This window comes from Geotrypetes seraphini, chromosome 2 (assembly GCF_902459505.1).
Source record: "Geotrypetes seraphini chromosome 2, aGeoSer1.1, whole genome shotgun sequence".
Classification (NCBI taxonomy): Eukaryota; Metazoa; Chordata; class Amphibia; order Gymnophiona; family Dermophiidae; genus Geotrypetes; species Geotrypetes seraphini.
Window position 1 is genome coordinate 53135575 of NC_047085.1, and position 19190 is coordinate 53154764.

At 41.4% G+C, this 19190-nt stretch overlaps 1 protein-coding gene across 1 annotated transcript in view; it reads left to right on the top strand.

Annotated features, from left to right (window-relative positions):
* Positions 1 to 19190, top strand: part of CSMD3 (CUB and Sushi multiple domains 3) — a 1852015-nt gene that overhangs the window by 325257 nt on the left and 1507568 nt on the right. The window contains exon 4 of the mRNA XM_033933128.1: positions 8785 to 8979. Coding sequence (XP_033789019.1) covers positions 8785 to 8979 — 195 coding nt within the window. The remainder of the gene's footprint in view (positions 1 to 8784; positions 8980 to 19190) is intronic.

Here is a 19190-nt window from a genome sequence, read left to right on the forward strand (position 1 = left end):
GCCATTCTCACAGTAATTCCAACTATAAAACACTTTCTATGACACTATAACCACTAGGGACATCTTTTCTATTCTACCATGGACACCATACATATAGAGTTTGTATGTTCTAACTGTGTTTGTAACTGTTTCCTTCATGTACCCCAGTCATAATGTTATTACATTACATGAGTACTCACATATGCTGAACTAGGCACACAGGTTCCATTCTGAACCGGGAAAAAACTGCATGGAGTTTCTTTTCAACCTGAGTTTCCACATATTGAGTTGTTTAAATCAATACTGAAACTTTTGGATGCCACTTATTCCAACAGATCTTCCTTTTCAGTTTAAGAGATTGCTAATTCCAGTGAGACTTGCATTCATTCACCACTATAAAGTATTTTTATTTGAATCAATTTATAGTGTTATTGCTATAATTAAATACCCGTGCAATGCCGGGGCATCAGCTAGTAAATTATAAAATATAAAAACATAACTGTAAACATAAAATATTACAGCTGGAGTGCAGATATACATGTATGCAATAAAATGATTTAGATAAATATATGTAGCTTCCCATGATAAAATAAGTGTAAAAAGCATCCAAATGTAAATAATTTACAGAAAGGAAATTGTGTTATATTAAAATGGCAAATACAGAAAAGCCTAATAAAAATAAAAGTAAAGATGGAGAACTAAAATATGTGTATTGGGTGTATCCAACAAAGCATCAGATGTATGCACTGAAAATGCAGGGCGGCCAGAAGTAGACTGGATATTCAATGATGGTTACTGGAAGTGGCTCAGCATTAAATATTGGCTGTCAGCACCAACTGCAGGAGTTAGCGGTCTCAATACCTTTAACTATATCTCAGAAAGGCAACTCTAGTATCAGAAAAGACAAACATGGAAATTGCATGTTTCCTACTTTTAGGAAATATGCCTGAGCAAGTATGGGATTGATATACCAGATCAGGGAGGGGCCAATTGAAACGAGGCTGGCAGTCAGAAGGTAGGCTAAAGGGTTTAGGATTGAGAGGAAGGGTTTTGGAAAGTAGGGCCAAACTGGGTGTATTTATAAAGAAATTTACCCCCCCTCCCTTTAAAAAAAACAATGGAAGTGGTTTTTAGCATAGGCCGGCATGCTGAATGCTCTGTGTTGCTCCCGACACTCATAGAGTTCCTATGAGCATTGGGAGCAGCATAGAGCATTCGGTGCACCAGCATGCACTAAAAATGGCTTCCACTGTTTTGTAAAAGGGGGGAGGGGTTAGTCTTGCTCATCCTCCTCCTAAGGCCAGGTTTTTGGCAAGTGTTATTTACAAGTGGCAGGTGGGGCATTAGTTGGAACGAGGGTGTGCTATGGAATTCTGGGCCTTGGGGAGGAGAGTAAGATTGGGATCAGTCAAACAATATGGGGAATACAGTCGTGGGCTCAGAGGTGGTTATGAAAAATAATAAAATGCTAAGGAATATAGTAAATTGGATTGAAACTCTCAAGGGTGACACTGCTATGAGGCTGGGTGTGACTCAGCAACACCACAGGTCATGCTACTACTGGGTATGACTCAAGAAAACTGCAGATCATACTTAAACAGCTGCGGTCAATGTTACCTGCCTCATAAGTTACAATTTTGTTTGTATAAATTTTATTGATAAGTTACAAGATGTAAGAGCGAAAGGATGAGGACACAAATGTCAATGTTATGACTGTTGAACTTCCTATTTAGCTTTAGCTAATAAAAAGGTACCTTGCTGTTTGGGAAGTACATTTATTTAGAGTATGCAATTAGCTTCAAAATCAATATGTGCTACTTTCTGCTCTGCTTCCCAAGCAATTAATGTAAAGATGGAACCCTGTAAAAAAAAAAAAATAAAATAAACCCCCTCATTTAAGTGTTCATCAAATGAGTTTGCACAGAAATAAAGGTGCATTCAAGTGAACTAATATGGCAGCCACACTACTCTAAGCTGAAATGAGTTTGAAAATTCATTAATTAGGGTGTATGTGGAACTCAAATCAATTGCATTTTACACTCTTTTGCAGCAGACCTAACTGGAAACTCCCATTTTCTTTACCAAACCAAAAATTAGATTGCTGAAGTTGTCCTGGAGAGAGAATAATGCTAAATGTAGCCCTATATACTATTTAAAATAAAATGCATTTACTGTTACAGTGATTTTGGATTTTATTTAGTTCCAGTTGTTATCAGGGAATGGACAATGTGGCATACAGTTCAAAGGTAAATTAAGCAGGACCTTGGTGAATCACTAGTAAAGAAACATACTTTCTACAAAAATAAAAACACCGAGCAGTGGCGTACCTAAGGTATTTGACACCCGAGGCCCATCATTTTTTGACCCCCCCCCCCCTTGGTATGCCACTGCTACGATTCGAAAAAGGCTAAGAAGCCGGTGGGAGAGGCAAAAACGTCCTTTAAGGAACACTCTCCCGATCTGGCTCTAATGCCGCCCCCTTCGTGACGCCATTGGACTGCGTTCTCAGCCATTGGTAGACCTTGCCTGGGCGCTGCGACCCCAGGAGCCAGAACGCTGATTGCTTTGTGCTACGAAGAGAACAAAAGTGATCAGCATTCTGGCACCTGGGATCGCAGCGCCCAGGCAAGGTCGACCAATGGCTGAGAACGCTGTCCGGTGGCGTTACAAAGGGGGCGTCACTAGAGCCATATCGGGAGGGTGTTCCTTAAAGGACACTTTTGCCGCTTCCGCTGGCTTGTTAGCCTTTTTCTTGGTTGTGGGGGGAGGGGGGGACTAGCAGCCGCGCTGAAGTGCAGGTCCCAGGAGGTTCTGGACCCGGCCGGCTGTGCATCCCCCTAAAGCATGCACCCTGGGCGGTCCACCCCCGCCCTGCCCTTGGTACACCACTGCCACAGAGAAAATAAATTTTCATTAAAAAAATTCTCTCCTTTTGAAGATATACAACACAGACTTTACATTATAACATATTACAAAAACATTTCAAAATGTCTTTTCTAGTCAATAAGATTGAAGTGCTTCTTTAAGAAATAAAGCATTTATAAATATTTATAAAAGATCAGGAAATGGGAATGATAAGTGAAGTAATTACATTTACAGATGACACAAAACTGGTTGTGAGAAATTGCAGGAAGACTTTTAGGATAATGGAAGACTGGGAATCCAAATAACAGATGAAATTTAATCTGGACAAATGGAAAGTAAACAAAATCTATTCGCTATCCCTTCGATAAGAGGACTCTTCTACAACACTACCCACAAATCCTTCTTCTCTGTTACTGCTCCAACCATGTGGAATGCCCTTCCTGCCAACCTTCGATTAGAAAACTCTAGATAAATTTAAAATCAACTCAAAACCTTCCTTTTTAAAGATGCCTGCACCCTGTAAACCCTGACTTCAATGACAATTGTTCCTCTTTCACAAAACTCCTTTGACAATCAAAACGCTTCTTTTGAAACGACCCCCCTACCAAAATGTGCTTCCCCCTTACACTTTCCTCCCTTTATTTTTATTTTCCATCTCGATGTATTTAAAAATTTTCCTCTCCCCACTTTTTCCCTTTCGTATCATGTACGTCAATGTTTTATTGCTATTTTTTTATTTTTATATTCTATTTTATTGTTAACCATTTAGATACCTGTATGATAAGCGGTATATCAAAAATAAAGAAACTTGAAAGTGATGTGCATTAGGAAGAAAAATCCAAAATAATAGTTGCGAGTAACTCAGATTTTGGTTTTATCAATTTTACCCCCTCCTTTACAAAGTTGTACTAAAAGTTTTATGCACCGGCTGCCGCGGTAAAAGCTCCGATGCTCATATGAGTGTCAGAGCTGTTACTGCGACAAATTAGCGTGCTAACCCCCGCGCAACATGGAAAAACTAATGCCAGCTCAATGGAGGCATTAGCGTCTAGTGCGCTAAAACTGCTAGCACGTCTTAGTAAAAGGAGCCCTAAATGTCTTGCTAATTTCCACGCTGAAGTTAAATTAATCTTTTTTTTAAATTAGCTTTAAATGATGTTTTCAATTATCACATCTATTAAGCTAATTTTAAAAAATTGGGTTTTGCGTGGAAATCATCTAGGTGCCGCCAATCTAGGCACTGTTCATAGAATCAGGGCCATTTTGTACACTTCTACACCATTAAAAATATAATTAGGGAGGTTGCTAAGGTGATGGGGTGGAGCAGTCACGAGATTGGTTGGATGTTGTGGTAGGCTGGAGTGAATTCTGTGAGGAAAGGGGAACAGTAGAGTAGTCTCTTCAGGAAAAGATTATCCCTCCCCCCCTCCCATTTGTGCTGGTGTTATGTTTTGTGTCAGTGTTGTGGGGTGGGGTGGGGGTGTTCATGTTATATGTCAACTTGGGTGGGTTTGGTGGATCTTATGGGGTTGGGGGAGGTGGTCACTGTGGGTAGAAATTCCATATATAAAGGGGAAAAGGATAGTGATAGGAGTGTACTACTGTCTGTCTGGCCAGGATGAACAGACAGTTACTGAAATATCAGAAATGAGGGAGACTAACAAACTGGATAGTGCAATAATAATGGATGATTTCAATTAAGACAGTAACAGGAGAGAGTATGTTAAATCACTAAGGGCTCCTTTTACGAAGCCGCGTTAGCGGTTTTAACACGCGTAATAGTGCACGCTAAAATGCCGGCCGTGCTAAATGCTAACGCCAGCATTGAGCTGGCGTTAGTTCTAGCCGTGTAGCACGGGTTTATCGCGTGCTAAAAAACTGCGTGTGCTAAAACCGCTAACGCGGCTTCGTAAAAGGAGCCTTATATATCCAAAACTAACACTCTAAGCAACTTTCTATAATGAACCCCCCCCCCCCCCGCATTGTGTACATAGCATACAATGATGGAAAGAAAAGAGTGCCATTCCACAGCACATCCACAAGTCAAGAAAAACAACAACAACAACAAAAGAGGATATGAAAAAGAAAAGAAAGTGGAGAGAAAACCTGTTTGGCTTCATGGGTTTCAAAATACTCCACCTTCTCAAATCATATCTTGACAGTCATTCAGTCTTCTATCAGCAATATCTTCAAATTTCAAGTTTATTAAAAATTTGTTGTACATGCATTGTCAAATACTTTAATGCGTATGACAATTTAAAATTAGGAAACAAACAATAAAACAATGTTATACAAATAAACATACAGAGGAGCATAATCGAAAGGGACGTCTAAGTCAGTTTACGTTCATCTCGCAAGTCGTCCAAAGTTAAAAAGAGCCTAAGACACATTTTCGAAAGATACGTCCAACTTTTTTTGACTTTTGAAAATCGTCTAATTATATGTCCTGCCGATCTGATCGTCCAAGCCACTAAATCGTCCATCTTTATACCACATTTCCGTCCAAGTCCAAAATGCCTAGAACAAGCCCTGTTGGACATGGGAGGGGTCTGCAAAGTGATGGACTGAACACCCAAACATGCCACCTAAATAGTGGGGTACCTTACAGGGCACTGCTGTGAACTTCACAAAAAGAGTGCCATGTCTTCTCACTACAGCTCACTTATAGGTCATGGTGAGCCTCCAAAACCACCTTCAGAATCCCCTAGACCCACTTATCTACCACCCTAATAGCCCTTATGGCTGCAGGAGCCACTTATATGCCAGTACAAAAGGGTTTTGGGGGTGTATTGTGGAGTGCACATGTTTAGGTATCAATGCAGTGATTACAGGGGCTTATGGGCATGGGTCCTCCTCTCCATGGTCCCTAACCCACCCCCAAGATGACTTAAGCTGCCTCTGGGCTGGACAACTTTCCTATGCCAGGCGGCCAGGTGATGATGGTCTGGATGCTGAAATTTAAAGTTGTGAATAAAATTTTTATGGGGGTGAGGGGGTTGGTGATCACTGGGGTAATGTGTGGGGGTCTGTGTTATGTGTTTTCAGTGCTTATCTGGTGAGTTTAGGTGGGTGTTTGTGACTTAGACCATGTTTTACATGGTCTAAGTCACAACGTCCAAGTTCCGTCTAGGCTCTGTTAAACTTTCGGTTATACATGCTGTACGACTAAGTCTAAGCCGGCCCACGTCCCGCCCTCGACACGCCTCCCGAAACGCCCCGTTTAGCTTTAGACATTGAGCGGCACTATGAAGGCCTAGGTCATTTAGAAATACGTCCAAAACCTGCTTTTATTATCGGCACTTGGACGTTTTTGAGAAATGTTCGTCCAAGTGCCGACTTAGGCCGGTTTTTGGACATTTTTCTCTTTCGATTATGAGCCCCACAGTGTATACTTACAAATAATTACCAGTACAAAAGGAAAGGAGGATGAACTACAATCTTTAAAGAAAATAGAGATACATTTAGGAAACAAAACAATTGGAGGGTAATAGAAATTAATCTTAAAAGCATGGCTAAACGTGGAAAAGAGGTAAAGGAGATTACGACCTATACGTACAGTCTGATTAAAATTAAGTATTAGAGCATATGCTTTAATGATAGAAGAATTATGCTATCTATGTCTCATCAGTGTCCCTATACAAGTAGCTTTTTAAAGAGCTTTTAAATTTTTCTAGTGAGAATTCACCACATAAGTAAATTGGTAAGTTGTTCCAGATCTGGGGTGCTATAACCGAAAAGATAGTAGATCTCCTATTACTTTTAAAGAAGGGATAGTCAGCAGATGTTCTATTAATCTAAGTGTCCTGACTGGAGAAAATGGTATTAGAAGACGATCCAGAAATATTGGTGCATTAGTTTGTTGGATTTTAAAGGTTATCAGTGCGATTTTATAAATTATTCTATGCGAGATTGGTAGCCAGTGTGCTTTTTGTAACAGAGGTGTGACATGATCATATTTTTTTTTTGAATTAGTAATAATTTTTATTGCTGTATTTTGTATGATTTGTTGTCTTCTTATTTCTTTCTGGGTTATACCATGATACAATGTATTGCAGTAATCAAGCCTAGAAATGACCAAAGAATGAATGAGAATGTTAAGAGCTTCTGGTTTTGAGACTTTTGTTAAGGATCTGATAAGACGTAACTTATAGAAACAGCTTTTAACCACTGAACTAATCTGATCATGAAAGGAGAGTTCTTGATCTAATAACACTCCCAGTATCTTAGTTCTTGATCTAATAACACTCCCAGTATCTTCTACTCATCTCATACAGAAGCAGACTTTCAAACTGCAGGGAAAGTTCAAAAACCCACAAAGGGCACAGTTCCAGCAAAGCGCAATCAAAGGCAAAGAAAAAACAAGTACTTAGCTGTTAGTCTTACAATCCCGCTTATCCTGTAATCCCTATGTTTCCTGGATTGCCCACATAGGACAGCAGTTGTTCTAAGCAGGCGTCTTCAGCACAGGTCCTGAGCTAGATAAAAGTAAACAAGGCAACTGAGGATTAATCTACAGCTCTATAATAAAATATACAACTCATTCAAAAATATTTTAAAACTACGTCTTTAAGTGTAAATGAGAGACCAACACATGCAGAAAGTGTGAAGGACTAAACTGCACTACCAAAATCTCAATTCATCTTCAAACGGGGCAAAATAGGCATGGACAAACAATATGGATAAAAAATAGGCTATGAATGTGAAATGCTGGTCATCATCGATTTGAAAGACCTTTCCTAACACAGATAAGCCTTTTATTTGTTAATCTTTGAAATTTCAGTGGATTTAATTGCACAAAGCACAAATTTAATTTGTATATGAGGAGGTTTTTTTTTAATGCGTATGAGGTTTTTTTTACCCTGTTATATCTGTCACCTGCCTCTGTCTGGTGGAGGTTGGGTGCAGGTTTTTTTTTCCATAAAATTTATATAGACAAAGGTGATTAAACAGTAAAAATGCATTATTCTGGAAAAATGTTTGTTAAACAGTACCTTTTTGTAAGTTAGGTTTTCCTGCTTTCTGTAGCCTGTTTTTCTTCGCCAAGAATCTTCAATAGCCAAATTCAAATCCAGCCTCAAAACATTCCTCTTTCAAGACACCTATAATTTATAATTTTAAGATATTTTCTTTATTACTCTAAATTTTAACTTTATTTTTCCTCCCCTTAAAGTATACCTTTGTATTCTATTTTTTTATATATATTGTCTTTCTCCCTCTCTTTCCTTATGTATCATGTCAATTTGCTTTTGTTATCCCTTTGTATGTATTTTAATTTTATTTGTTTTGCTTTTATTGTTAACTACTTAGATACTTGATAAGTGGTAAAGGGGATGGAACTCCTCTCATATGAGGAAAGATTAAAAAGATTAGGGCTCTTCAGCTTGGAAAAGAAACGGCTGAGGGGAGATATGATTGAAGTCTACAAAATCCTGAGTGGAGTGGAATGGGTACAAGTGGATCGATTTTTCACTCTGTCAAAAATTACAAAGACTAGGGGGACACTCGATTGAATTACAGAGAAATACTTTAAAAACCAATAGGAGGAAATACTTTTTTCACTCAGAGAAGAGTTAAGCTCTGGAATGCATTGCCAGAGGTTGTGGTAACAGCGGATAGCGTAGCTGGTTTTAAGAAAGATTTGGACAATTTCCTGAAGGAAAAGTCCATAGTCTGTTATTGAGAAAGACATGAGGAAGCCACTGCTTGCCCTAAATCAGTAGCATGGAATGCTGCCACTCTTTGGTAGTTTGCCAGGTACTAGTGACTTGGATTGGCTACCTTGAGAACGGGCTACCGGGCTTGATGGACCATTGGTCTGTCACAGTAAGGCTATTCTTATGTTCTTATGGTATATCAAGAACTGAATAAACTTGAAACTTGTAACATTTTCTGAATCACCTGGTGACATTAACTTGTATGTTTATTTGTCTATATTTACAGAGTTACAGAGTAGTTCTTGTGGCAATCCAGGAGTCCCACCAAAAGGCATACTGTATGGTACACGCTTTGATGTTGGGGATAAAATCAGGTATAGCTGTGTAACTGGATATATTCTAGATGGGCATCCTCAGCTAACCTGTGTATTGAACTCAGTCAACACAGCATCATGGGATTTCCCAGTTCCCATCTGCAGAGGTAAGAAAAATAACTTCCATTATTGTGAAATGTTGTGTAGAAGGAAATAAGGTACAATTGGTGCATTTCTATCACAATACTCACAAATTTGAAACGTCCTTAGGTAAAATAAATTTAAAGATTTCTTAAACAGAGATGGGACTAGATCAGGGGTAGGCAATTCCGGTCCTCGAGAGCTGGAGCCAGGTCAGGCTTTCAGGATATCCACAATGAATATGTATGAGATGGATTTGCATGCACTGCCTCCTTGAGATGCAAATCTATCTCATGCATATTTATTGTGGATATCCTGAAAACCTGACCTGGCTCCGGCTCTCGAGGACTGTAATTGCCTACCCCTGGACTAGGTGGATATAAATATTCCTTTAATAGCTAATGTATGTGTCCATATTGTTAAGTAATATTGGGGCCCTTATACTAAAGTTTTAGCGTGTGCTAACATTCTATAAAGAGTGCCCAAATATCCATGCTCATATTTGGAGTGCACTCTAGAGAAGCAAGCACAACCTAATTGACAAGACAATTAACATCAATAATTGGATGCTTACAATTATTGATGCTAACTGCCACCAATTAGAGGCTGCATGCACATCTGGCTATCTGTTGTTCTATAAGCCTAGGCATCCAACACAAATGGGAGAACTGTCAAGGGAGAAATATGAGTGGGTCCGGGACATTGTCAAAAGAGGCAACCATGGTGTTTTAGAATTCTGGGGATCCACACCTGGATTGCCAATCTCAGCTGTCATAAGTCTTCCTGTCCAAAATTAGTCCCAGAGTGCCCTTTATAGAATAATGCTAAATGCTAATTTGTCTCGGTATTTATTCTTCAGCACTGTTTACTGAATCTGGCCGTAAGTTCCACAAGCCCCTTAGGTATAAAATAGGATGCCCTGCATTTAGCATGGGCAAATGTCTGTTAGTTCATGCTAGGGTTTAGTAAAAGAGCCCCATATTCTTTTAGTAACTGATGTACCCGTATATATCAATATTGTTAAGTAATGTGTAGCACTTACGTAGAGGTTTGGTGTAATGGGAGATAATTTTAGTGGAAAGGAAGTTCTTTAACAAAAGGACATGATGGCCTGAATTCTGCATAGGACGCCTGGTCTCACAAGTCGCCTAAGCGGCTTTTGAGAATCGCACATGGGCGTCCTATATAGAATTGCGCCTAAGCCCACTTAAAAGAACCCGGTTCTCTAACCGACATCCATGTTACAGGTGCCAGTTAGAGAATCAGGTTGCAACTGAGCTTATCACAAAAGATCTCCCTGCCGTGATAAGTTTAGCGGCAACCCGTCTCCACCCCCTGTGAATACTACCAGGAGGAGAGATGTCTAGTCCCTCCTGCCTTGCAGCCTCCTCCCCCAAATGAACGTGGCAGGAGGAATGCCCAGTCCCTCCTGCCTTGCAGCCCCCTCCCCCGAACGAACGCAGCAAGAGAGATGCCCCGTCCCTCCTGCCCAGCACCCCCCTGCCCCGGTAGATCATGCGACAGGAGGGATGATCAATTCCTCCTGCTGGAACACCCCACCCCCTGTAGATTGCACGACAAGAGGGATGCCCATTACCCAATTTAATTGCAAGTGCATAGGCCCGTATTCTGTATAAGGCGCCGATATTGGTGGCCATATAGAGAATTGTGCCTCCGGGAAAGATAGGCACTGTAAATTTAGGCCAGGGCTTTCCAGGCCTACATTTCCAGCACTTCTCTTTGTCATGAATTGTACCTACATGGGAGTTTTAGGCTGCCTAACACCTCTTCCAGCGTTAGCCATGCCCACAGTGGTGTTAGGCAGCCTAAATCTCCTATGGAGGCACAATTCAGGTGCCAATTTTTTAGGTGCCAATAGGTTCCTTGAAAATCGGTTAAAAACAACATTTAAATGGCATTTTTTTATTGAGCTTGAGGTACCTATCGGTGTCTAAAAATATTGGCGCCAATTAGAGAATCCAGACCACAGTGGACATGTGTGCAATTTTGTGCATCATATATAGAATCCAGGGTTAAGTGCTTCTTTGTTAACTGGGAGCATGTACCACATGTTGATCTGCAATTAAAAAAATAGTAGTTTTGGGCTTGCTGTGTGCTAAAATTATGTGTTATAGCGCTTAAGTCCAACATTTAATACATTTTAGTAGAAGAGTCCCTTTACTTCTTATGAAAATAAACTATGGGCCTGATTCTTTAAATGGCACCTAGCTGATTTTCGCAAGGAACTCAAAATTTCGTAATTGGCTTAATTAGTGTCACAACTGAAAACACCATTGAAAGACAATTTTAAAAACAATTTAAGTTCCACATTGCAATCGTTGAGGCACCTACATGAAAAGTAGGCATGGTTGGGGGCTGAGTTAGGGCATGGAAAGCATTAGGTGCCTCTAGGTGCCTACATTAGATGCCAGTATTGTAGGCCAGGAAAACCCTGGCCTAATATGCTGTCACCTAAGTTGTAGATATCTACCAGCGTCTAAGAAGATTTAGGCACCAGTATGCGCAAATCTAAATTTTATTGACATTTTTTAGGCGGGGTTTCCCTAGGTGCCCATCAGTTTAGTCGCCGTTTGTAGAATCAAGCCCTGTATGCATATGAAATGGTTGATTACAATCTGTAAAACACAAAGCTAATGTTTTCAAAAAGTAGCTATTAGTTTTGAAGAGATCTTTTAATCTCTAATGGTTAAACATATATGTTTTCTCTACTTTGCAATTTATATTATTTAGGACAATATTTATTTATTTAAATATTTTCCTCCTAAATCCTCTATGGAGGTTACAATCAATATACGTGGAGGGACATTTTCGATAAGATGTCCAAATCTGACTTCGGACGTTTTCCACAAGATGTCCAAAGCCAGAGGCAGAGAAACATCCATTTTCAAAACTGGCATAACTACATGATATCCCAATTTATTATTTTTTTAAATCACCTATTTAGATGTCTTGGCCACCAGGACGTCCAACCTTAGGATTTCCAACTTTGTTCACCATTTTAGACCACAAAACTGCCGAAGTTAAATCATCCAAATCCAGCTCATTTGGACGTGAAAGGGGCCAGCATTGTAATGGATTGGCCACAGAGACATACTGATAGAGCAGTGGGGCACCATAGAGGGCACTGCTGTGAACTTAACATAAAGGGTGCCAGAAGTACATCTCACAAAAGAACCCTTATTTATGGTGAGCCCTCCAAAATTCCCCCCAAACCTACTATACCCACCTGTCTACAACTCCAATAGCCCTTATTGCTGCAGGTGGCACCTATATGGCAGTAGAGTACGGTTTTGAAGGGCTCACATTTTCCACCATAAATGTTGTGGCTAGAGTGGCTTAGGGGCCTGGGTCCTCCTATGGTTCACTAGCCCACCCACCAGGCTAGTCAAGACAACTGTGTGATGCTCTACTAGGATTTCCCATACTAGGTTCTGCTGTTCTACAGACAGATATGTACTGTTTCAATCAGATATTTTAGGGGTGGGAGGGTGGTCAGTGGGTCAATGACCACTGGGGGAATGTATGGGATCATAACTTAATCCTTCTAGTTGCCATCTGGTCAGTTTGGGTACCTTTTTGGCATTTAGACACTTTTAAAACATGTCTAGCTCAGAATGTCTAAGATCCAGGACATCTTGGGAAAGGTTTGATTCTTACCTCAAGACCTCTAAGTCTAAAGCTGCCAAAAGCCAGCCCAGAACACACCTCCAATATGCCCCTTTTAATTTTGGATGAACAGTGGCTAGGACACCTTACAAGACCTCCAGAAATAGGGTTTTAAAAATCGGCACTTGGATGTTTTGACAAGAAAATCGGCCGAGTGCCGATTTATGCTGTTTTTGGACATCTTGGTATTTTGAAAATGATCCTAATAGTCTCATTATAAACACAAGACACTTGTACACTGTAGCAATTTTGCATCATGATGCCTAGTCCCTCCTACCCAGCACCCTCCCAATGATCGCGGCAAGAGGAATGCCCAATCTCTCCTGCCGGAACCCCCTACCCCTCTTTCCCCGTAGATCGCATAAACGCTTGTACAAATAACTGTTTTAAGCAATAGAAATATATATAAATTTTTTTTTTTTTTTGTAATGTACGTCTCATTCAAGTGGAATGACTGAAATACTAATTTCATTTATTTATGGCAAAGTGTTGATGATCTTATACATTTTTTTAATTTGTTGGTGGTAGAAGAAATATGATATGTTTCATAAGGTGAGGAATGAAAAGAAGTCATTGGAGTATATACAGTAGGTAGTGTTCACAGATTTAAGTCATTGAATCTCTGTATGAAATTGATATAGTGAAATTCAGTGTCTTGGATTTTAGTTATCTCAAGTATATATGGATTTTATTAACTCTGTTGTTCTGTATGTTATAAATCAAATCATATGATGGCCCATTTTATATAGACCATTGAGATTGGAAATTCAGGCTTCCAGGTTGGAAAACGCATATTTTACAAAAGGCTATGCTGAACATGGACCCTTTGGTAAAATGCATAATGACATGCTGGTATACACAGCAGGAGCAGCCATTTTATAGATATAAATGTTGATGAACCCAGCAGCTTCCACATAAAGATTCAACATTTCCATGTGGAACAAGAAAATGTACAGCTTCTGAGTATAAATGGCACTAGGTCCAATTGTATCTGTTATGTTTCACAAACCTAGATGTCTAAATGCTGCCAATTAAGTGGTAAGGTCATAATTTGTATTATTCTTCATTTTAGAAATGAGCAAAAATAAAACAGATTAAGAAGAATTACCCTCTTAATCCTTTGTGTAAGGCTTTGACTGAAACAAGCATTTTTTAAAAACCTGTGCATGCCTTTGAGCTGGGAATTGATTTTTTCCCCCCTATAAATGAGTAATCCTTTTGTGCAATGGGGGAATACACATGCAGAGCTAATAAGGAGACTGACCCACTCAGGAGCAGATTCTCTAAGCTCTGACATCACGGTAAAAAATACTGTGGTGGGAGCGATTTTTGTTTTACTGGCAATTCTCAGCACAATAGCATGCAAATTATATGCAAGCTATGTGTGCGGAAAATCACCAATAAAGGGAGAAGAGGAGTTGTGCTCAGAAGAAAAATCCCTATTTCAGCTCCTCTTACTGCTTGCCTGTCCAAAAAAAAAAAATTATATATATATATATATATATATATATATATATATATATATATATAGCCCCTGTTCTCCCTTTCTGAACCAGCTAGCAGAGAGAGCAGGGACTACCATACTACCATATTTCCCCACATATAGGCCGACCCCCCTGTATAGGCCATCCCCTTGTATAGGCTGCAAAAGAGGCCTATATGAGTTAAAAAAACTGGTAGATTAGCCACTCCATTTTTGTAACCACAGCTTACCTACCAGTAACTGGGCAGCCTATATTACATTTAAAAAAGCCTCCCCTCCAGCTACCACCACACAAGCCTGGTCTAGTGGGCCATTCCTTCTCCATCCCCCCCTCCTCATACTTTTATTAGAATACCAGCAGGAGGAGTGCTCACACTTTCCTGCTGGCAGGCCCGCCTCTTTAAAATGGTGGGTCGTCCCCTTCCCAGTACATTCTGGGATGCACCGGGGAGAGGCCTGCCTTAGGCCCGTTCCTAGTGCACCCTGGGATACACTTGGAGGGAGGGATCTAAGGTGATGATTGGCCCAGATGCCTAAGGCTCCTCCCTTAGGAGCGGACTTAGTTACCTGGGCGAATCAGGGTCTTAGGCTCCTCCCCTGTGCATCCCAAGATGCACTGGGAAGGCCCGCCACTTTGAAGAGGCAGGCCTGCCAGCGGGATGGAGTGAACATCCCTCTGAATGTCTTCTAAAAAAAAAGGTACGAGGGGGCGTCGGAGGGGGGTATGTCCCACTAGACCACTAGTCTTATGTGGTAGAGGGCTGTGAGGGACTGTCAGTGGGAGAAAGCTAGCTGCCGGTGGGTACCAGGGTGATCAGAGGGGGGGGATGGCATGGAAAGCCAGGATTGTGTGGTGGAGGGCTGTCGGGTGGGTAAAGCTTGCTGTGTGTGTGTGGGGGGGGGGACTTTATTTAAAGGCACAGCTATTGTATGTGTGCTATGTACACACAACAGCTGTGCCCATTAAAAAAATAGCCTGCAGCAGGAAGGAGTGTGCATCCCTTTTGCCAATCTTCCATGTGGGGTGGGGAAGCATTGGGGGGATTGGGCACTAGACCATCATGCTTTTTGGGGGCTACATTTATGGGAAATTGGGGCTGCTGGTGGGTCAAGAGCCAATCAGCACTGAGGAACTGACAGGAAAGTAAATCTGCAATAGCTTAGACCCAGATGATAAATATCAGCTCCAATTCCTCGTAATGGAGGGGCATTCCTTTTTGAGAATCTCCCAGAGAGGTCATTTTAATATTAATTACCTAGTTATACTACAGTTTTATTTATTTATTCAATTTTCTATACCGTTCTCCCAGGTATTCAAGCATTTAATATTAATTACCTCATTCTACTACATTTGCATAGTATAATCGGAGGCTGCTAGAAAGCATGGAAAAGACCACGATGAGCTGTTTTAATAATTAGGCAAAACCAAAAAGTTCTGCCTAACCCAAATGAACAAGATGGAGGATAGAGACAGCAGAACCAGCCAACCGACTTGCTGCTAATAATTAGTGTGAGTGGGATACCCTCAGTCTCATAGCTTGCATATGGGTTAGGGGGAACTTTTTGGTTTTGGCTGTTTTTGCAGTTTTCCTATTCTGGGTTTTTGTATTCTTCATTAATAATCAGGTGGCATAATACGTACATTTGACAATGGTTTAGTGTGGGGGTGTCAAACTTAATCACATAAGGGGCCAAAATCTGGAAAAAAAAAGGCTAAGTTGTGGGCTGAATTTTTAATTAAGATACTTAGGGGTCCTTTTATTAAGATACACATAACAACTGCACTTATTTTTAAAAAGAACAAAAAGCCCCCCCCACCACCACCACCACCTAAATGAGCATTTATGATGATGCTTTCTGCTGTAATTCATATATCTTTCTTTTTTTCTAGACCATAACCAACATTTTCAATTTTATCTGAATAGCCTTGCTGTTACATCTAATTGTATATACCGTATTTTCACGTAGATAACGCGCACCCGTGTAAAACGCGCACAAGGGTATAGCGCGCGGAAAACACAAATTTATGTACAGAAATTTTTATATACCGCGCTCACGGGTATACTGCGCATGCCGCCCCGACTCTCCTCTGGCTGCCCTGACTCTCCTCTGGCTGCCCCGACTCTTCTTTCACCCGCCCCGACTTTCCGTTCATTGCCCCGACTCTCCTCTGGCTGCCCCGAGTCTCCGTTCGCTGCCCCGACTCTCCTCTGGCTGCCCCGACTCTCCGTTCGCTGCCCCGACTCTTCTCTGGCTGCCCCCCTTGAAGTCCTGTCCCCCCTTGAAGGTCTGCCTCCCTCCCTTGAAGTCCTGTCCCCATCCTGAAAGCCTGATGCCCCCCCCCACGCCTGATTCATCATCCGGAAGGACCGCTCACACCCCCACCGCTCGCACTCCCACCCCGATGGACCGCTCGCACTCCCACCCGAAGAATCGCTCGCACCCCCACAGCCTCCCCCCCTCCCCCATGGAGAAGCTGTCTACCTTGTTTCCGGATGCCAGTGAGCCCAGCTGCTTCCTCTGCCGGCGGTCCCGCCCCTTCTCTGAGCCTTGCGCTACGCTGCTTCCTCTTCCGGCGGTCCCGCCCTTTCTCTGATGTCAGAGAAAGGGCGGGACCGCTGGAAGAGGAAGCAGCGCAGCAAGGCTCAGAGAAGGGGCAGGACCGCCGGCAGAGGAAGCAGCTGGGCTCACTGGCATCCGGAAACAAGGTAGACAGCTTCTACATTGGGGAGGGGAGGGAGGCTGTGGGGGTGCGAGCGGTTCTTTGGGTGGGGGTGCGAGCGGTCCTTCCGGATGATGAATCGGGCATCGGGCGGGGTGGGAACTTTGTAAAAAAAATTTATATACCGCGCTCACGCGTATACCGTGCAAGGTTATGCACGGTTTGTAAAAACACGTATAACGCTCGCGTTATATGCGTGAAAATACAGTACACTTTGGATTCTAAAGTATTTTAAGTGGATCAAATATTAAGGGGGTTACTTTAAAAGTGGCTGGGTTTTAGGGCAAGCAGCCCCTTCATCAGGGACCAGACAAGAAAAATGGTAACGCCGTGGAGTTTGGGTGTCAGCGGCCCAGCAAGACAAAAGGGGGAGGGACAATTCCCAAGGCAAAGCCCTTCCTTTTTTGGTACTGTCACTGCATGAGGAGGCAACTCAGCAGGAGATCCTGGCTCATTTATGTGAGGATGGGAGTCCTGAAAGTGGGAGACTTGGCAGATCTGCACAGGTGGGATTTTAGTTCACCCAATGCATGCCCAGTTCAAATCCCTTGAAACCTCTGTGTGCTATGGAACTCCATTTGTAAATAGCAGCTTTCTGAAATCTCCGTATGCAATCTACACATATAAATGCCACTTTTGAAGTAACCCCCTTAATATTTGATCAACTTAAATCACTTTAGAATCCAAAGTGTACAGTATATACAATTAGCCATCGTAACAGCAAAGCTATACAGATAAAACTGAAAATGTTGGCTATGGCCTGGAAAAAAAGAAAGATATATGAATTATAGAGCAGAAAGTATTTTCATAAATGCTCCATTAGGCAGGCAGTGAGATGACTAAAGTGTCAGCAAGGTTTTGCTCTTCCGCTGCAGGTGATATCACAGGAGAATATTCAGTATGTGTTGGGAGTAGCGTCATGAAAGCTATTCTGTATATCTGAAAAGAGGTGCATGGTATATATTGAACTCTTGAGAACACATATAGTAATATACATGTAGTTGTAATTAGCCCTTATTTTAGGAGGATCCCCATTCAAAAGTAGCAGCTTTGCAGTTTTAGATGGTCAAATACATACAGTACAAAGCCAATAAGAAAGAAAATAGGCTAGGGCAATGGAAGTCAAAAGGGAGGTCTGAATCAAGAGGTTTATTGGTAAAACACCATAATTCAGCAGAACAAATAAATCTCTTGTTGTGGACCTCTCTTTTGACGCCTTATGGATTTTTTTTTATTGACCTACCCTATTTTCTTTCATTTTGGACTTCTGTCTATGTAGGATTGTTTTGTTTTGTTTTCTAGTTCAGACTGTGTGCAGACACATGTAGAGGTCATTTTACAAAGCTTGCATTTACATATATGGATCCATACCATATCTGAATGGCAAAGAGAGAGTGGTGAGAGCAGGCCAAAAAACCCCTAGGTATTCCTCATTTAACAAAATATAGATGTTGATATAAATGTAACTTTGCTACCTGATTCTTTCCTTTCCCTTCAGTTACATCCCTACCCCACCCACCCCTAATCATTCAATTGTCCACTTTCTCCATTATCAAGAATCCCCTCTGGTATATGATTTTACCAGCATAAAGATTTGCCTACCCCAGTCCCAATTTCATATAACTTTTGACAAAGACTAGGGGACACTCAATGAAGTTACAGGGAAATACTTTTAAAACCAATAGGAGGAAAAAATTTTCACTCAGAGAATAGTTAAGCTCTGGAACGCGTTGCCAGAGGATGTGATAAGAGCGTATAGCATAGCTGGTTTTAAGAAAGGTTTGGACAAGTTCCTGGAGGAAAAATCCATAGTCTGTTATTGAGAAAGACATGTGGGAAGCCACTGCTTGCCCTGTATTGGTAGCATGGAATTTTGCTACTCCTTGAGTTTTGGCCAGGTACTATTGACCTAGATTGGCCACCGTGAGAACGGGCTACTGGGCTTGATGGACCATTGGTCTGACCAAGTAAAGCTATTCTTATGTTCTTAAAGGGTTTAAGGGTCACATTCTGTAAATGGTGCCAAAAGTTAGGCACCCTACGGGCATCTAAATTGATTGCACTAATCTTTTTTAATTGGCATGGTAATTGCACTGTTTAAAATCAAGTAAAAACTTCAAGAAAAAAAAAAAGTAGGTGCAGGAACCATGCCTACACCACATCACCTAGCGGTGTCTAAGGTCAAAGCAGGCATGGTAAGGGGTGGAGATGACCTCAGGTGCCGCTTTGTGTGATTCTCTATAAAACGTAAGTGCCAGAAATGTAGGCCTACTTTACCAGTGCCTATGTTTTTCCATAGGCGCCGGTAGTCACGATTCTGTTAGTGGCTCCTAAGCCAGATTGAT